This window comes from Narcine bancroftii, chromosome 14, assembly GCF_036971445.1.
Source record: "Narcine bancroftii isolate sNarBan1 chromosome 14, sNarBan1.hap1, whole genome shotgun sequence".
NCBI classification, from domain to species: Eukaryota; Metazoa; Chordata; class Chondrichthyes; order Torpediniformes; family Narcinidae; genus Narcine; species Narcine bancroftii.
This window is the reverse complement of record NC_091482.1, coordinates 633,513-652,150: the sequence shown is the minus strand read 5'-3', so window position 1 is coordinate 652,150 and position 18,638 is coordinate 633,513. Positions and strand designations below refer to the sequence as shown.

General features: G+C 41.3%; 1 protein-coding gene across 12 annotated transcripts in view; it reads right to left on the bottom strand.

The window, feature by feature from the left end:
- Positions 1-18,638, bottom strand: part of ncor1 (nuclear receptor corepressor 1) — a 260,519-nt gene that overhangs the window by 207,918 nt on the left and 33,963 nt on the right. For all 12 annotated transcript variants that reach the window (XM_069911235.1, XM_069911241.1, XM_069911245.1 and 9 more), the window contains exon 6: positions 9,151-9,264. In XM_069911235.1, the coding sequence (XP_069767336.1) occupies positions 9,151-9,264 (114 nt within the window). The remainder of the gene's footprint in view (positions 1-9,150; positions 9,265-18,638) is intronic.

Here is an 18,638-nt window from a genome sequence, read left to right as displayed (position 1 = left end):
TTCCACACTCTCACCACTCTCTGCGAGAAGTTCCCCCCAATTTTCTTCCTAAAAACTTTTCCCTTTCACCATAAGCTCATGGTGTCCAATGGTTTATAACTCACCTAACCCCTAAGCCTGTTTGCATTTACTTCATCTATACCCCTCATAATTTTGTATCCCTCTATCAAATCTCTCTTTGTTCTTCAATGCTCCAGGGAATAAAGTCCTAACCTGTTTAACCCTTCCCTTTAACTCAGTTCTTCAGGTCCCAGAACATCCTTGTGAATCTCCTCTGCACTTTTTCAACCCATATTGCACATAATACTCTAAATTTGGCTTCACCAATGTCTTACACAACTTCAATACAACATCCCAACTCCTGTATTCAATACTGATTTATGAAGGCCAATGTGCCAAAAGCTCTCTTTACAACCCTATCGACCTGTGACACTACTTCAGGAAATTATACATCTGTATTCCCAGATTCCTCCATTCTACCACACTTCTCAATGCCTTACTGTTGACCATGCATACCCAACCTTGGTTTGTCCTTCCAAAGTGCACCACCTCACACTTGTCTGCATTAAATTCAATCTGCCATTTTGCAGCCTATTTTTGCAACTGGCCCAGATCCCTCTGCAAGTGTTGAAAGCCTTTCTCACTGTCCACTACACCTGCAATCCGCAAAATTGATGACCCACTTGACATCATCATCCAGATCATTGATCTGTGAAGTCATCCAGTCTGAGGCGATCATCCACTTCCACTCTGACTTCTCCCATAAAGCCAATGTCTTTTCTTTTTAAAAAAAATATTTTTCTTGATGTTTACAATATAATTAAACAGTGCAATTATACAATTGCATTGTATAACACAAGATTCGAGAAAGAAAAAAATTAAAACATTAAACAATCTTCTCATAGTAAGGGAATCCAGATCTTAAGAAGATTTAACAACAAAAAAACCCAAGAAAAATTTCAGAACCCCTTCCTTCAAGCAAGGTTGAAAGTTGACCTGTACAAATCAAGTGATATCAAAATTACACAACCACACTATTATGATAATCGTCCATAAATGACCCCTATGTCTTGTAGAACTTAACATTTGAATCCTTGATAGCATATCTAATTTTTTTCTAGAATTAAACAAGACATGGTATCCCTAAACCATTGTGTATGTGTAGGTGGAATATTATCTTTCCATTTAATCAAAATTGCACGTCTGGCCATCAATGAAGTATCAACATCTTGAGGTGATCCAAAAAGGGCAATTAAAGGGCAAGGTTCCAATTTTAACTAAAGAGTTACCAATAGTGTTTTAAAATCATCTTTCCAAAATTCTTCTAAGTCAGGGCAGGTCCAGAAGATATGAACTAAAGCGGCATCACCTTTTTTTTTACATTTGTCAAATACAGGATTTATTTCTGAATAGAAATTAGACATTTAACTTTAAACATGTGCTCTATGGACCATTTTAAAATGCATCAAACAATGCTGTGCACAAAAGGAAGTCATGTTAATCAAATTAAAAATGGAGTCCCAAACTCCATCAGACAATGAAAGATTCAAATCCTTCTCCCAGGCATTCTTAATTTTAACTAGGGGAGGGGGGACTAGTCTTAGATCAGACAAATTATCATAAAGGATATTAAGCCTTTATGGGAAAATTGTCGATCAAAAATGGTGTCAAGAATGGTCGCCTCAGGGATTCTAGGAAAATCAGTGATCTGAGATCTGATGACAAAATAATGAAATCTGTCATCTCCTCCATTGACTCCATCTCCAACTCCTCCTGCGAAGAAAGGCAGCCAACAATCTGACACTCTTCTTTCTCTCATCAGGGATGTTTATACACATATCACTGGCTTGAAAAGTTTCTTTCCTTCAGTCATCATGCTGTTGAATAAACCCCACAACAGTGCTCTCTCACGCTGCCCTTGCTGAGTGCTAATTGATCTTTCATTTCATTGTAATCTACACACTAAATTGTTCACTTTACACTGTTGTATGAATGCAAGAGTTAATCTGTTCAGTTGGCCTGTTCATAGAAGAATCCTTCACAATCCACTTGTTATTTTGTGACAAACTAAACTAATTCTGCCATTGATCATATATGAATATCAATTTCTCAGATGAAATTCCACATAACAGCTTTTAACTTGTAATTATCTGATAGCTGTAAGCAGGTGACAGAATTGCTTTCAGACCAAGTGTAAGTATTAGTTATCGGGTACCAAAGATATCAACCAAGACATTTACAAAATTGCACACCCTAACCTTACACCATTCCAAAAGCATTTTAATATGAGTGCTCGTTCAAGCTCCTCACAAGTAACCGACAAAAATGTGGTGTTGTGGCCATTCTCAGCCAAGCCTCTGTTAGCCGGTTTCCCTTCATCGGTTCGCGCTTTGTACTCTGCAGCAGACTGATGATCCATGAGAACCAAACCAAAGAATTCACGAGCTCTTACGTTGCACAAAAATAGGACTGCCATCTCCCATGAAACAATACAGACTCAATGCATCAATTTGACTAGAGAATAAGAAACACAAGTAGACAAAGTCAAAATATTGTGGATGGTGCAAATCTAAATTGAATGCAGATGACACTGGAAAAATTAGACCGAACTTGTGGACAGTTACAATGAAAGTTCAGAGAGAAACTCTGTACAGAGAAACTTCAGGCCATCAGAAAGAATCTATGAGAGAGCACCATATGGTCACTGGGAAAAGAATTCTGGACCAAGAAACACCAGATCACTGGGAAAGGTTTTTGATGGATTCACGACATTTTGGGATTGGTAGGCGAGAGGTGCAGAGAGTGAGAACAAACAAGTTGGTGATAAATGGAAGAAGGATTTGATAATAACTGCAAGATTAAAGAGGGCAATTTACAAACAACGAAAGGCATTTGGAAGATATACAAATAGGGAAGCAGAGTCATTATCTGAAATTGAAGGATTTTATTTATAATGAAAAACCCATGCTCAGTTCTCTGAACACGATTGCGTAATCAATTCTGCTTCAATGCCACACATAAAGTTGGTGATGACACCACTGCTGTTGGCCAAATTACTGGAAATGAAGTCAGGATACTGGACAATACACCTGTCTTCACTGACAGGATGAGAGTCAATTCACAGTCCACAAATCAGAGGACTTCAAGAGCCATCAAATCAAAGAGTATGGTGTGAAGAAAGCACACCATCTCCTCAACTTTCGAAGAAATTGAGAAGATTTTGCATGCTATGAAAAAAAAATCTAATTTCAACAATTGTATTGTGCAAAGTACACTCAATGGATGCATCGTAACCCTTGTGCCCAGAAATGAGTCAACCTCCCCCTATTCATTGAAGACATATGTGATGCTGCCTCATCACTCTGGTCACAACGACTTCTCACTGGAGGAAGAAGGTACAAAACACAAGAAAGTCCAGTATCTCCCATTTCAACAAGTTTTTGTTATCCCACAGCATCAGGCTCTTGAACCTCCTCATACTATCCTCCCCAAAACCATAAATGAACTCGAGATGACCAAAACTCTTGTTTGCTTGACTGAAACGTAATTTTTTTTTCTTGGACTAACTGCAATTGAATAATTATTTATCATTTTATATTTATTATTTCTTTTCTGATTTTGGAAAATTGCAATAATTTAATGTATGCTATCGAGTTGGCACACTTCTTTGGCTGGAGCAAGCAAGAATATCAGTGAGTCTGTATATCACATCAATAAATGAGTTCTTCATCATCTGATGATCTTCATAATTTTCTTTTCAGAATTTGGAGTCAAAATTCAAGGTACTGTTCCTCAGATTTATATTTCGCTTCATAGGAACAGTAGAAAAAGCCAGGAAAATATTTCACTTGAAGTAGAACAGTCAAAGTATAGACACCCAGAGGCTATGGGCTAAAATGAGGTGTGTTACAAAGTAGTCACCCAATCTGTGCTTCACCTCTCCAATTCAGAGAAAACTAAACATCTCATGGTCTAAGAGAAAGTGATATGGAAAAGAATGGCTACAAATGGACATGAAAGAATGTAGAGCAGTCTCAAATCTGATAGGAGCTATTTTTAAAATATTTAATTTATAATTTTTCAAACTCAATGTCAACAATCCATAATAATCCAATAAACACACTACATTTTCCAGTTTTATACAAGCTTCACAGTTGAGTCCAATCTTCCCCACCTGTTGTCCCCTCCTCCCTTATCCCCATGAATATAACCAGAGACAAAATTAAATTGACAATTACCCTGAAAAGAGACAGCAGCAACAAATTAGTCTTCGTCCCCTATTCCTATAGCATTTTACAGTGTGTCTCTTTACCTTCCAGACATATTAGAGACAAAAGGACCAAACAATAAAACAAAATATTTACAAATAAAAAAATTCTTACAAAAAAATTAAATACAAATTCAACAAAAATATAGAAATCGTAGGATTCATCGGGACCGCACCGCCAGCCCCCAGGTCTTTAAATTTTCGTAACCCAACCTAATTAAGACAGATGGATGGATGGATTCCACACCCCCCCCCCCAATTCCAAGGAGGGGATAGACAGAACGGATGGAACAATGAAACACAAGGAACCGCACTATATCTTTGCATCTATAATAATGCAGGTAGGGTTGCCAAATTTTAAGGAAGGTGTTGTATTTAAACCGTAGGTGATTTTCTCCAGGGGAACACAGCTCTGCATTTCCGCACTCCACTATGCAATGCCAAGATGAGAGTCCATCTTCCAAGTAACCGCGATGCACTTCCTGGCCATTGCCAAAGCAGTCAACACAAATTGGATTTTAAATTTGGACAACTTCATCGTAAGTCTTATGTCCATGATGTTTCCCAACAGGAACAACTCTGGGTCCTGTGGAAATTCTTTACCTATGATTTTTTTCTAGGACTTGGCCTAGCTCTACCCAAAAGGGCCTCACCTTGTAGCATGATCAGGTTGAGTGCACAAAGGTTCCCTTCTCTATGCTGCACCTAAAGGATTGATCTGAAATTTCTGGCTTTGCCTTGTTCAAATTATACTGCATACACCTGTATCGAGTATTAATAATTATGGTCCTTAACCTTAACTGAAGATAGCAAAATAATGTCATGTTTGACATATCATATTTATTTTTAACCATATAACCACTTACAGCACAGAACAGGCCTGTTCGGCCCTACTAGTCCATGCCGTAACAAATCTCCACCCTCCTCGTCCCACTGACCAGCACCCGGTCCATACCCCTTCAGTCCTCTCCTCTCCATGTAACTATCCAGTCTTTCCTTAAATGTAACCAATGATCCCGCCTCGACCACGTCTGTCGGAAGCTCATTCCACATTCCCACCACCCTTTGCGTAAAGAAATTTCCCTTCATGTTCCCCTTATAATTTTCCCCCTTCAATCTTAAACTATGCCCTCTAGTTTGTATCTTCCCCACTCTTAATTGAAAAAGCCTATCCACGTTTACTCTGTCTGTCCCTTTTAAAATCTTAAACACCTCTATCAAGTCCCCTCTCAATCTTCTACGCTCCAGAGAAAAAAGCCCCAGTCTGCACAACCTTTCCCTGTAACTCAAACCTTGAAATCCTGTCAACATTCGTGTGAACCTTCTCTGCACTCTCTCTCTATTTTGTTTATATCTTTCCTATAATTTGGTGACCAAAACTGTACACAGTACTCCAAATTTGGCCTTACCAATGCCTTGTACAATTTCATCATAACCTCCCTACTCTTGAATTCAATACTCCAATTTATGAAGGCCAACATTCCAAATGCCTTCTTCACCACACCATCTACATGAGTATCAGCCTTGAGGGTACTATTTACCACAACTCCTAAATCCCTTTGTTGCTCTGCACATCTCAATAGCCTACCATTTAATGCATATGACCTATTTAGATTTGCCTTTCCAAAATGTAACACTTCATACTTATCTGTATTAAATTCCATCAGCCATTTATCAGCCCACACCTCCAGCCTTCCTAAATCACCTTTTAATCTATTCAAGCCATTCAAATGACATGAGTTGCCCCCACTCATAACTGTCCTTGATAAACCTCTCTGCATCCATACAGAGGTTTGGATCCTGTGTCCAGGATCTTGTTATCTGTTGTCCATGATATTAAGCCATTCTGAGTCAGAGGTGTTTTTGAATATAGCCCCACTTTAAGTCCAATGCATTGATTAATGGTTCCACACATAAAGAATGTTTTAATAAGGGGTGTCTTTGTCACCAGATAACAATTTAGAGTCCCATTTATAAATAAAGTCTTCTGCTATCTTCTCACCTATCGTGTGCAGACTGATGTGTGTCCAGGATGGTATACCCCCTCCCTCAAAGAGTAAGGCAAGATACCTCAACTGCATTGCCCAACAGTATTTCTTAAAGTCTAGTCATCTCAGTCCACCAGACTATTATCCCAGGTTAATTTCTGTATGGAGACCCTGGTCAACCCTCCTGTTCCAAATGAACCTACTGACCTGTGAATTAATATTCTAGAAGAATCTCTGGAGCAATTCTATGGGCAAAGTCTAGAAGAGGTACCAAAGCCTTTGCAACATATTCATCTTGATACAATTGACACTGCCCACCAACATAATGGGCAGGGTCATCCATCTGTTTAGGTTCTCCTCAATTTTTTTTGAGCAAAGGGGCAATAATTTATTTTATATAAATTTTGTAATTATCCACCCTGACTCCTAGGCACTTGATCCCCTTTTGTGGCCACTTTAATTGACTATTTCCTTTAAATTGACTGTAGTCCCCTTTTGTAAGTGGTATAATTTTACTGTTATCCCAATTAATCTTGTACCCGGAGACTTCCCCATAATCCTCCAGAGTAGAGTGAAGCTTGGTCAACAAACGTGCTGGGTCTGTCAGATATATCATCCACAAATAGGCTGATTTTGTGTTTTTCCCGGCCCACTCTGAACCCCTTGATGTTTGGATCCCGTCGTATGGCTTCAACCAGCAGTTCAATATCCAAAATGAATAGAGCTGGAGACAATGGATACCCCTGTCTAATAGATCTCGATTGTGGGAAGGCTAGAGATATATACCCACTCCTCACAACTTTAGCCTTGGGTGAGTGATACAGCACCCTCATCCAATTTATAAATGTTGGCCTGAACTCCAATTTCTCCAATATCTTAAACAGGAAGACCCACTCTCACCTATCAAATGCCTTCTCTGCATCCAGGCCTACAGCTGCACTTGGGTCATCTCTTAACTGTGCCAGATGTATGATACTCAGCAGTCTGCTTATGTTTTCCACAGCCTGACTCTTTTGTACAAAGCCCGCTTGGTCTACATTTTGTTAGCTTCAGAAAATGCTTCGCCAATCTATTTGCCAGGGCCTTCGCAAGTATCTTATAGTCCGTATTCAGCATTGAAATAGGTCTATAAGAGGACAGTTTCATTGGGTCCTTATCTTTTTTAAGAATCACTGTAATGATTGCTGTTGAATAAGATTCTAGGAGAGTATGGGTTTCAACCACCTCCATAAAGATGAGCATCAGGAAATCTTTGTAAAACTCGGGGGGGTGGGACCTCATCCTTCCCCAAACATTGACCAGCTTGTAACAGATTCAATGCTTTTTCTATTTCTTCTTCTGTGAAGGGAATATTAAATCCCTCCTGATCTTCCTGACCTAAATTTGGTAACTCCAATTTTGACAGGAACTCATCTATTTTCTCAGGCTTTCCCAACGATTCCGACATACAATTTTTCATAAAATTGTCCGAAGGTTTCATTTATTTATCTCCTTCAGCTTCTATGAGATCCTGTCATCCCGTCTGAACCGTATTAATCGTTCTTGAGGCCTCAGCTGCCAGAAGAGGACTCTATGGGCTCGTTCCCCCAACTCATAATATTTCTGCTTCAATCTTAATATGGCCTTCTCTGTTGTATATGTTTGAAATGTATTATATTTAAGATTTTTTTATTCGTCAGAGCCTGATACTTTTCTTCTGAGCCCGAATTTTGAAAGTTTTTTTCTAAGTCTGCAATCTCCTGTTCCAATTCCTCCACCTCCCTTAAGTATTTTTTTTAAACTACTTTTGTATAACCAATTATTTGACCTCGCAAGTATGCTTTAAGAGTGTCCCAAAGAAGGACTTTGTCTGCAGTTGAGTTACAGTGGCCTCACAAAATATGTCAATCTGTGTTCTAACAAAGCTACGAAACTCTGGCTTCTTCAACAGCAATGGATTAAGGTACCATCCGTATTCCGTCTCCTGTTGTTCTGACATTGCAATTGTCAATGTCAAGGGGGAATGGACTGACAAATGTCTCGCCATGTACTCAGTTTCCATGATCCTACCCTCTAATTGGGTTGACGCCAAGAACAAATCTATCCTGATGTAGGAGTCATGCTGTTTCGAATAAAAGGAATAACCCCTGTCCCTTGGATGCTGTTGCCACATTGCATCTATTAAATTCAGCTCTTTCATAAAGGTTCTGGGTAGTCTGATAGGAGCTTTTTATTTGGAGAGGTGACCAAGAGGACTGATGAGGGCAGGATGGAGGACAGGTTAGTCTGTAAGGTTGGATTAGATGGGATCCAAAGGAAACTGACTCGTTTCACAATTAGTTCAGTGGAAAGAAGAACTTGGGTAGAGTGGAGAGTTGCTTTTCTGATCAGAGGCGATAAATAGATCAGTCCTGGGCTCACAGTTGTTATTCATTGTGATATAACAAAAAATTGAAAAAGCAAATTGTCTTAACCTTCTACCATCCATCCCCCCATCCCCCCACCCCGAAGAAGTAAATCTAAAACTAGAGGGCTCATATTGAAGGCATGAAGGGAAAAGTTTAAAAATGACTTGAGGGTGGTGGGCATGTGGATCAAGTGGGGATAATTGCAGTGTTCTCAAGACATTATGATGAAACACTGATAAGACCTGCATTGAAGAATATGGATCAAATGCAGGCAAATGGAACTAGCACAAAATACCAACTTGGTCAGCATGGGAAAATTAGTCCAAAGGGTTTATCTGTGTGACATGACTGACTCAACCTGACACGTGACATCAGCCATCCTCAACTCCTGAAAGTAATTTAACCTGTGCAAATTAAAGGCATCTCTTATAAAGCGTTCATTCAAATTGCTCTTTTTTTTAAAAAAAAACTGGTGAAAGAAGTGAAAAGTTTCCATTTTTGTCCTTACCCTGTTTTCATCATAGATGATCTGTACAATACTGCGATGTTTGGCTTCCACTGGAGGAGGGGAGACAGGCTTTTCAGGTTCCGGAGGCTTGGCTGCTTCTTCTTCAAGCTGTTGCTAAGGTGCAACACAAGTTGAGTCAATATTTCTTGCCCACATATACTGCCGTAGAACATCATAGCACAGAAAACAGGCCCTTCAGCTCTTCTAGCCCATAACCTCCAGTCCCTTCCCATCCATGGGCCTATCAAATTTTTTAAATGTTAAAATTGAGCCTGCATTCAGGACTTCAGCTGGGAGATCATTCCACACTCCCACTACTCTCTGCATCTTTAATTGCACCAATGCAGTTTAAAAAAATAATTAAGCTGCTTACTGTCCATCAAAAACGTGACTCTAATTTAACGACTGAGAATGTTTCTACACAGAGAAGCTACAAAACGATGACCAAATCAATTTCTACAATAGTCTCCCTGCTTTACCATTTATAAACTTTTTTTTCTTCTTTGGCTTGGCGGACGAAGATTTATGGAGGGGTATGTCCACGTCAGCTGCAGGCTCGTTGGTGACTGACAAGTCTGATGCGGGACAGGCAGACACGGTTGCAGTGGTTGCAAGGGAAAATTGGTGGGTTGGGGTTGGGTGTTGGGTTTTTCCTCCTTTGTCTTTTGTCAGTGAGGTGGGCTCTGCGATCTTCTTCAAAGGAGGTTGCTGCCCGCCGAACTGTGAGGCGCCAAGATGCACGGTTGGAGGCGATATCAGCCCAATGGTGGTGGTCAATGTGGCAGGCACCAAGAAATTTCTTTAAGCAGTCCTTGTACCTCTTCTTTGGTGCACCTCTGTCTCGGTGGCCAGTGGAGAGCTTGCCATTGAACACGATCTTGGGAAGGCGATGGTCCTCCATTCTGGAGGAACTTAACCTCATCTAAAACACTGCTCTCATCCATCCAGTCCAGCTCACCCTTGTTTGTCACAGTGGCTCAGGTCTCCAACTTCAAATTAATGAATGTACTAGCTGCTACACCTGGCATTGTTCTGATGAGAACGCTGGTAGTTATGATATTTGCATTCACATTCAAGAAACAATCTTTAAAAGACAAATCAGACTTAAAATATATAAAATGTCCATCTATAATATAAATAGGGAGATAAAATTCTGTCGTCTAAGATTGTTCTCTTTAAGTCGGCATGATCCTATCCACAGTGAAAATTTACTTGATTGCAATGCTTCAAGATGCACAACATTTCTTTCTTCTGAATTTAGTTTAAAAAATAATCATTTTCATCTTTAAATCTACAACAACCAACAAATAGCAGCCTGTGAGGAAAGTATCATTTCGAGATCAAGGCCAGCTCTTAGTGACTGTCCTTGTGCCTTGTTAAGGGTTATAGCAAAACCAAGAACTGAAGTCACTTGAATTGGAAAGGCAGGTGAGATGGGATCATTGGTATCTGAGAGATGACACATTTTCCCCAACAGCACTACTACATATATATTACTATAACCTCAGTTACATGTAGTAGGTACTTCTGAACTGATAATCTGATGCCATTGCATGGGATTGGTGAATCTAAATTTCCAAGAGTATGTCTGAAGCTCATTTTTATTCCGAATTAAATGATGGCACATCAGGTGATGAATGAGAGCTCAAAATTTCTACTGGAAAACTTAGTCACTTCAATGTTTCTCATATGGTCAAAGCTTTGTCACACATGTTGTCTAGGAAGCTTTGAAAGAAGGCCATTATTTGTGGTGTTTTTTGGTGCTAAAATTGTTTTTTCCCCACCAAACGCTTGTAATTCAAATGTTGCTGAGTAATTCAGCAGAACCCCTGTTATCCAGAATCCAGGAACAGGGAGGTAGGTGGAGATGAGCCCATCATCAGACCAGCCATGATCTATCTCATTGAATGGAGGAGGCTCGATGGGCTGGATGACTACTATTTCTTATGTTCTCATTCACCCAACCTGCAGCCTCAAGCCACCAGCAAAAAAAATTCCTGGAAAATAAATATCAAAAAAATACACATTTAGAATTGGCACATTTCGCCATTAGTTTGTCAATCACGCAACATGCAGTCTCAAGCAACCACTTGGAGGAGTTAAAGAGACACACAGCAGATGACACAATCCTGCAGACACTCAGCACGATCATCAGACACGAGTCGCCCAGCAAACAACGTCGTCTTCCACATGCTGTTCATCCTTATTTTCCTTTCGGACAAACTGACTATTGAAGACGGAGTCATCATGAAAGGCCAGAAAGACATCATTACTGGATCACGACATCAGCATTATTCAGAGAGGGCCTCCATGTGCAGAAGCTACGAAATGGAGAGCAAGAGGCCTAATTTACTGGTGTCCAATGACAGATGACATCAACAAGATCCAGTTATGTCTTTAGCATCACAAAATCACATCAGCAAAAGGAATCACTCCTCCTTCATCCAGTTCTAGGTTTGCCTAGGTTGCCGTGGCAATAGACATTTTTGAATGGCACTGTCGGCAGTATTTGATGCGAGTGGACTCAGCAACAGTCATCACAAAACTCAAGAGACACTTTTCAGTTCATGGAGCACCACACGTCCTCATAATCAGACAAAACCAGACAGTTTACAAGCCAGCGATTCACGGATTTTACTCATGTCACCAGCAGAGCAGAATATACCCAATCTAATGGATTAGCTGAAAAAGCTGTCCGCAGCACCAAGTAACTCACGGAGAAATCTCACAGAGATAGAACTAATGTTTCCTCAATCTCCTAAATCTTAAACATGCCTTGAGACACAATGCTAGGGTCTCCTGCACAAGGACTAATGTCAAGGCAAACACACACTACTCTCCCCTGACTCAAGGAAGCTACTTGAACCTCATATGCGTAACCCACAAGAGGTAAAATCCCAGCTTCTCAATAAGAGATTGTTACAAAAGTTGTGCTATGACAGATGAAGCCAACCACTTCAGCCTTTAATGGAAGAACAGGTTGTCAGGTTACAGTCCCCACAAGGTTACAACCAGACAGGCACTGGAAAGGAGCCCATATCTTATTTTGTCAACGCAGAAGGAAAGCTATACAGCAAGAGTCACCGACACATTTTACCTGTAGCAGAGCCTACACCAGCCCAGTCTAAGTGACACTATCAGGATCCTGGACCTGGGTCAAAAGACTCACTCACATGAGAGTAGGACCAGAAAGGATGGACACCGAGCAGTTTCAGGTAAAGGTGCCTCCAGCTGAGCCACCCTCAAACACAAATGAAACAACACTCAGGTCGTGTTAATAAGCCAAATCCCATATACATAGACTGAATCGTGTTTTACAGTGTATGTATTTGTTTGGCTATAGTAATTGATATTCGTATAGTTTACATGGAGCAGAGTGTTTTCATACGTTTCTCACCTGAAATGGTTGTCATTTCAGTTTCTGAATGTGTCTACTCAATATTGTCATTCTGTGACACTTTCTAAGCACTGAAGTTTACCAAAGTAATTTTGTCATGAGCATAAGGAAAGGGGATGTAGATCAGTCACTGCATTCATATCCTGGAGATCTGGGTTACTGGGCTTCAAGGGGAATTCTTTATGCTTGCGCACTCTGGTGGCCAGATTATGTTACTTTGCATCCTCGATGTAGATAGTTAATACACTAGGTTTGAAGTTAATCCACTTGCTTTCATTGATCTAAACATACAATAGTATCTAATTCCCACTGCCCCATCTTCTGCCATTCTGTGAAATCAAATCACAAAACTGCCCCACCGCCCCCCCCCCCACCCACCGGTTATAAACAGAAGCTGAAATGCAAAACAAGCAGGATTTTCAGACAGCATTTAACAAGATGCAGCACAAGAGGCAACTTAACAAGGTAGGAGTCCACGGCATAACAGGAAACATACGAGCGTGGGTAGAGCATTGGGTGATTGGCAGGAAGCATAGAGTCAGAATACAGGGATCCTATTCTGGTTGGTTGCCAGTTGCTTATGGTGCCCACAGGGGTTGGTGTTGGGGCCGCTTCTTTTGTGTTGCATATTAGTGATTTGGATTGTGGAATGAATGGCTTTGTGGCCTAGTTTGCAGATGATAAGAAGGTAGGTGGAGGGGCAGGTCATGTTGAGGAAACAAAAGAGCTACAGAAGGACGACACATTACAAGAATGTGCAAAGAAGTGGCAAATGAGATACTGTCAAAAAGTGTAATCGTGGTGTAAAAAAATAAATGGGCAGACTAGTTTTTAAATAAATGGGCAGACTAGTTTTTAAATAAATGGGCAGACTAGTTTTTAAATAAATGGGCAGACTAGTTTTTAAATGGGGAAAAAACTGAAAATACCCAGAAGGAAAGGGAAGTGGGAATCCTGAAGGTAAATTTTCATGCTGAGTTGGCAGTGAAGAATGCAAATACAATGCTGGCAATCATTTAAAAAGGAATAGAATACCAGAGTAAGGATGCAATGCTGAGGGTTTATAAGACACTGATGAAATCTCATAGTGTGAGGAGTTTTGGGCTCTTCATTTAAGAAAGGATGTGCTGACATTGGAGAGGGTTCAGAGGAGGTTCACAAGGATGATTCCACAAAAGGGTTATTATAGGAGGAGCACTTGACAGCTCTTGGCCTGTACTCGTAAGGGTTTAGGAGAATGGTGGTTGGGGTGGGGGTGTCATTGAAACATTTTGACTGTTGAAAGACATTAACAGAGTAATGTTAATGTAGATGCAGAAAGGCTGTTTCGCATGTGGAAGAGTTGAAGACAGGAGGGCACATCTTCAGGATTGAAGAACATCTACTCAGAACCGAGATGTAGAGGAATTTCTTCTGCCAGAGGGTGGTAAATCTGTGGAATTTGTTGCCACAGATGGCTGTGGAGGCCGGGTCATTGGGTGTATTTAAGGCAGAGATTGACAGGTTCTTGATTAGCCAGGGCATCAAAGGTTATGGGGAGAAGGCTAGGCAGTGGGGCTGAGTGGGAAAATGGATCAGCTCATGATTAATGGTGGGGAGACTCGATGGACCGAATAACATGTTTCTGTTCCTATGTCTTAAGGTCTTATCCAGTAACGAAGATCATACAATACTGGTCTGAGGTCATAGAGAAAGCGGTATATAATTTTTAAAAAAATATTTAATTTATAAATCTTAAACCATAATAATAGTTACATTCAATTCCAGAAATTATTTTGAAAAATTATACACGTGGTATACATGATCTCACCCCACCAACCCATCTCCCAATCCCCCACTTCACCCTCCCACCTCCCCACCCCACCCTCCCACCTCCCGACTCCACCACCCCACCCTCCCACCTCCCGACCCTCCCACCCCGAAAAAAAGAAAAAGGAAAACCAGAGAATGCCGAGAAAATAAAACATTTATACAATAAAATCTATTGAAGGTTACCAAGAAATGAGGTCTTCAGAGAGCCTATAAAACATGCAAACCTAAACTTTGTAAGTATAGGCACCATATTTTCCAAAAGCAATACATAATTGCTTTGAATCAGTTGACTGATCCATATTCAAGAACTCAGTGGTGAGGATGCAAATAAAGTTTATCAGCAAAAGTGTAAAGAATTGCATGCCGAAAAAACAATCCAGTCTTTCCCAACCATAAATCAAGTGATCCATTCCCCACTGAAGGCTAGGTCAGAGGTATTGCGATCCTAATCTACACAAGAAAACCAGACGTGAACACCAAAAAGCCATGAGTGATACCAAGAGGCAAGAACAGGCCAAATTCGAGTCCCAAACAAAGCTTACAGATACTTGCCAATTACAGCAAGGCAAGGATACTTCCTCAGGCTACAAAACAAAGTCGAGCAGTGAAAGCAACCACACGGACAAGCTCAGTGTATTTTACACTCAGAGCAAAAGGCTTCAACATTGCCCTCAACCCATGTGTGCCAGTATATACTCCCAAGGTCACTTCTGCAGATCTCAGATGAAAATATCAACCAGTAATGCTGTAAATTCTTTTCTTCTCATCGACGCCGCTTGACCTGCAAGTTCATCCAGCAGATTTATTTTTGCTCCAGATTCCAGCATCTTCACTCTCTGGTTTCTCCAGCCACAAAGTGTTTTGGCAAGAAATTAAAGATCCAAAATTCGCTGTTGTGGCAACAATCGCAGATGCAAATATTTCTATAAATTACATTTAATAATAAATAGAATGGTGCAAAAGAAGAGAAAGTGAAGTAGAATCTGTAATTGTCTGTTCAAAATCTGATGGTGGAAGGGAAGAAGCTGTTTTTGTGCCACTGGGTATTCATCTTCAGGCTCCTCCACCTCCTTCCTGATGGTAGCATGTGAAGAGAGCGGTCTAGGGGTGGTGGGGGTCCTTGAGGATTTAGGTTTCTTTCTTAAGACACCATCTCTTGTAGATGTCCTTCATGGAATGGACACTGATCTCCATTATATACCCATGGAAATTTCTTCACGCAAAAGGTGGTTGGGATGTGGAATAAGCTTCCGGCAGAGGTGGTTGAAGCAGGAACATTATTTACATTTCAGGAAAGACTGGATAATTACATGGAGGTGAGAGGATTAGAGGGGTATGGACCAGGTGCTGGTCAGTGGGACTAGGAGGGTGGGGATTTGTTCCGGCATGGACTAGTAGGGCCAAACTGGCCTGTGCTGTGCTGTATATGGTTATATATTGCACTGGCCGGGTTCACAACTATCTGTGGCCTTTTCCTGTTCTGAGCATTGGCCCCTCCGTACCAGACAGTGATGCAACCAGTCAGAATGTTCTCCACAGTCCACCTGTAGAAATTTCCAAGACTTTGGTGACGTACCCAATCTCCTCAAACTACTCACAAACTATAGCCACGAGCAAGCCTTATTCGTGATTGCATCGAAATGGAGGACCCAGGAAAGATCTTCAGAGATGCTGACATCCACAAATTTGAAGTTCTTAACCTTTTCCACTGCTGGCCCCTCGAAGAGGACTATTTCATCTTTTCCTGATTTCCTCCAACTGAAGTCTACTTCGCAATAAGTGATCAAAAGATGTTAACATTCATGGAATTACAGCTATCCATGTACACAAAACAGAGGAAACTGCAAGCTCAGTAAACAATTAGGGCTATGAGCACAGATATATTCAATTATTTAGTGTACTGTGAGACCTTGCCTGAAATATTACAGAGAGGACTACTTTTCCATAAGGCAAAAAATTAGATCATTCGGCCCATTAATTCTGCTCTGCCATTCAAATTACAGCATGTATTTTTCCTCTCAACCTTCTACAGGAGCTCTATTGAAGTGCATTACAGTTGCTGCAGAGAAATGGATCAGAGGTCAATCCACAGGACCATAAGAGTGGCAGACAGAATCTACACAGACAGAATCACTGGAGACTCCCCCCCGCCCCCCCCCACCCCCCACCAATGTGATCTACCGGAATAGTCATCTGAAGAGGGTGCACAAAATCAATGTGGACCCCCTTCAACCCTGAACATCTTTCAGATGCTCTTGTAGGGGAAGAGATACAGGAGGATCAGAGCCAGCACCACCAGGCTGAGGAACAGCTTCTTCCCTTGGGCAGTGAGAATGCTGAACGACCAAAGGAACTGCTTACATGAACCATCTGAGACTCTAATATTCATGAAACAATATTTATATATTTATTTGTACAGATAAAATACTTGTCCTGCATATTTATTGTTTGTCTGTATGTGTGTTATGTCTGGTTGTATGTCTGCATGTTTTGTACCAAGGACCAGAGAATGCTGTTTCATCGGGTTGTTCTTGTACAATCAGATGACAAAGTTGACTTTTCTTCTGGCCTTCTCCCCAAGTCTGAGAACCTTGCTAATCAAGAACCCATCAACCACTGCTTTAAATATATCCAATTACTTGCCCTCCACAGCCATCTGAGGCAACAAATTCCATATATTTATCACTTCAGGAGGATGAGGGTTGATCTCATAGAGGATTACAAATTCATGAGAGGAATACATTGGGTTAACACAGAAAATCTTTGGTCTAGAGAAAGGGAAATCGATAACCACAGGACAACTTCATCCACTTTGCGGCAAACTTGTACCCCAATCTCAAACTCACCTGGTCCTTCTCCAACAACACTCTCCCCTTCCTGGATCTTTCTATCTTGGGGACAAGCTTACCACTACCATATATTACAAGCCCACTAACTCCCACATCTACCTTGACTGCACCTCCTCACACCCCATCCCTACAAAGATTCTATCCCCTTCTCTCAATTTCTCCATCACATCTGTTCCTAAGGTGAGGTCTTCCAGTCCAGATCTTCCAAAATGTCTGCCTTCTTCCACAAACATGGCTTCCCCTCCACCACCATCAACTCAGCCCTCACCTGCAACTCCTCCATTTCCCGATCATCTGCCCTAGCACCCACCCCCACCCCACCCCTAGATGCAACAAACACATTATCCTCTGAAATTTCCGGCACTTATGACAGAATCCCATTACCAGACACATCTTCCCCTCTCCTCCCCTCACTGCCTTCCATAAGGACTGCTCTCTTCCTACCTATCATACCCCCCCAACCCCTTCCCCTGTAGCCACAGGAGGTGCAACACTTGCGCCAACACCTCTCCCCTCACCATGGTCCGGAGCCCCAAGCAGGCCTTTCAAGTGAACCAACACTTCAAGTTTATCTGCAGAACTGATTTATTGTATCCGGTGCTCCCTTTGTGGCCTTCTCTGCATCAGAGATACTGGGTGCAGATTGGGAGATCGCTTTGCTGAGCAACTTCGCTCCGTCCGCAAGTGACCTCCCAGGAGCCAACCATTTCAGTTCTGAGTCACACTCCGACCCTCATCTGTCTGTTCATGGCCTTATGTACCACCAAGACCACCACAAATTGAAGGAACAACGCCTGATTTTCTGTCTGCTTCCGCTTTTCTGTTTCCGGTTTCTGCTAACCTGCTCTCTTCCCCCTCCCTCTTCTCCTCCCCCCCACTTCCCTCTCCCTTCACCTAGCCATCTCTCCTCCCATTGATCGCTGTTGTCTCTTCCCTCCCTTCTCCATCTATCACCTCCTGCGTTTGTGGCCACCCCTCCCCCACTCTTTTGCTTGGATGCCTGTCAACATTTTTCCATACCTCAATGAAGGATTCAACCCCGATACATCGGTTATGTATTTTTACCTTTACTATAAAAAGGACAATGTTTGACCTGCTGAGTTTCTCCAGCATTGTGTGTTTTTAAACACAGGACATAAGTTTCAGGTGAGGAGAGGAGAAATTTAACAGGAAGTTGAGGGGCAGCTTTTTTTAAACAAAGGGTGGTGTGCATGGAACAAGCTGCCAGAGGTGGTGGTTGAGACAGATTGTATGGCAATGCAACATGGATAGTCAAGTCACATTTATTTATCGTTCATATCATGCTCGCACAGTAAAGACAATCATGTTTCTCCAGGACCACAGAGCATATTTAACTTAAACACAAAAAAATATTAAAATCTTAAGACATTTACTTTAAAACTCCACGGCCTAACACAGGCAGATGGGAC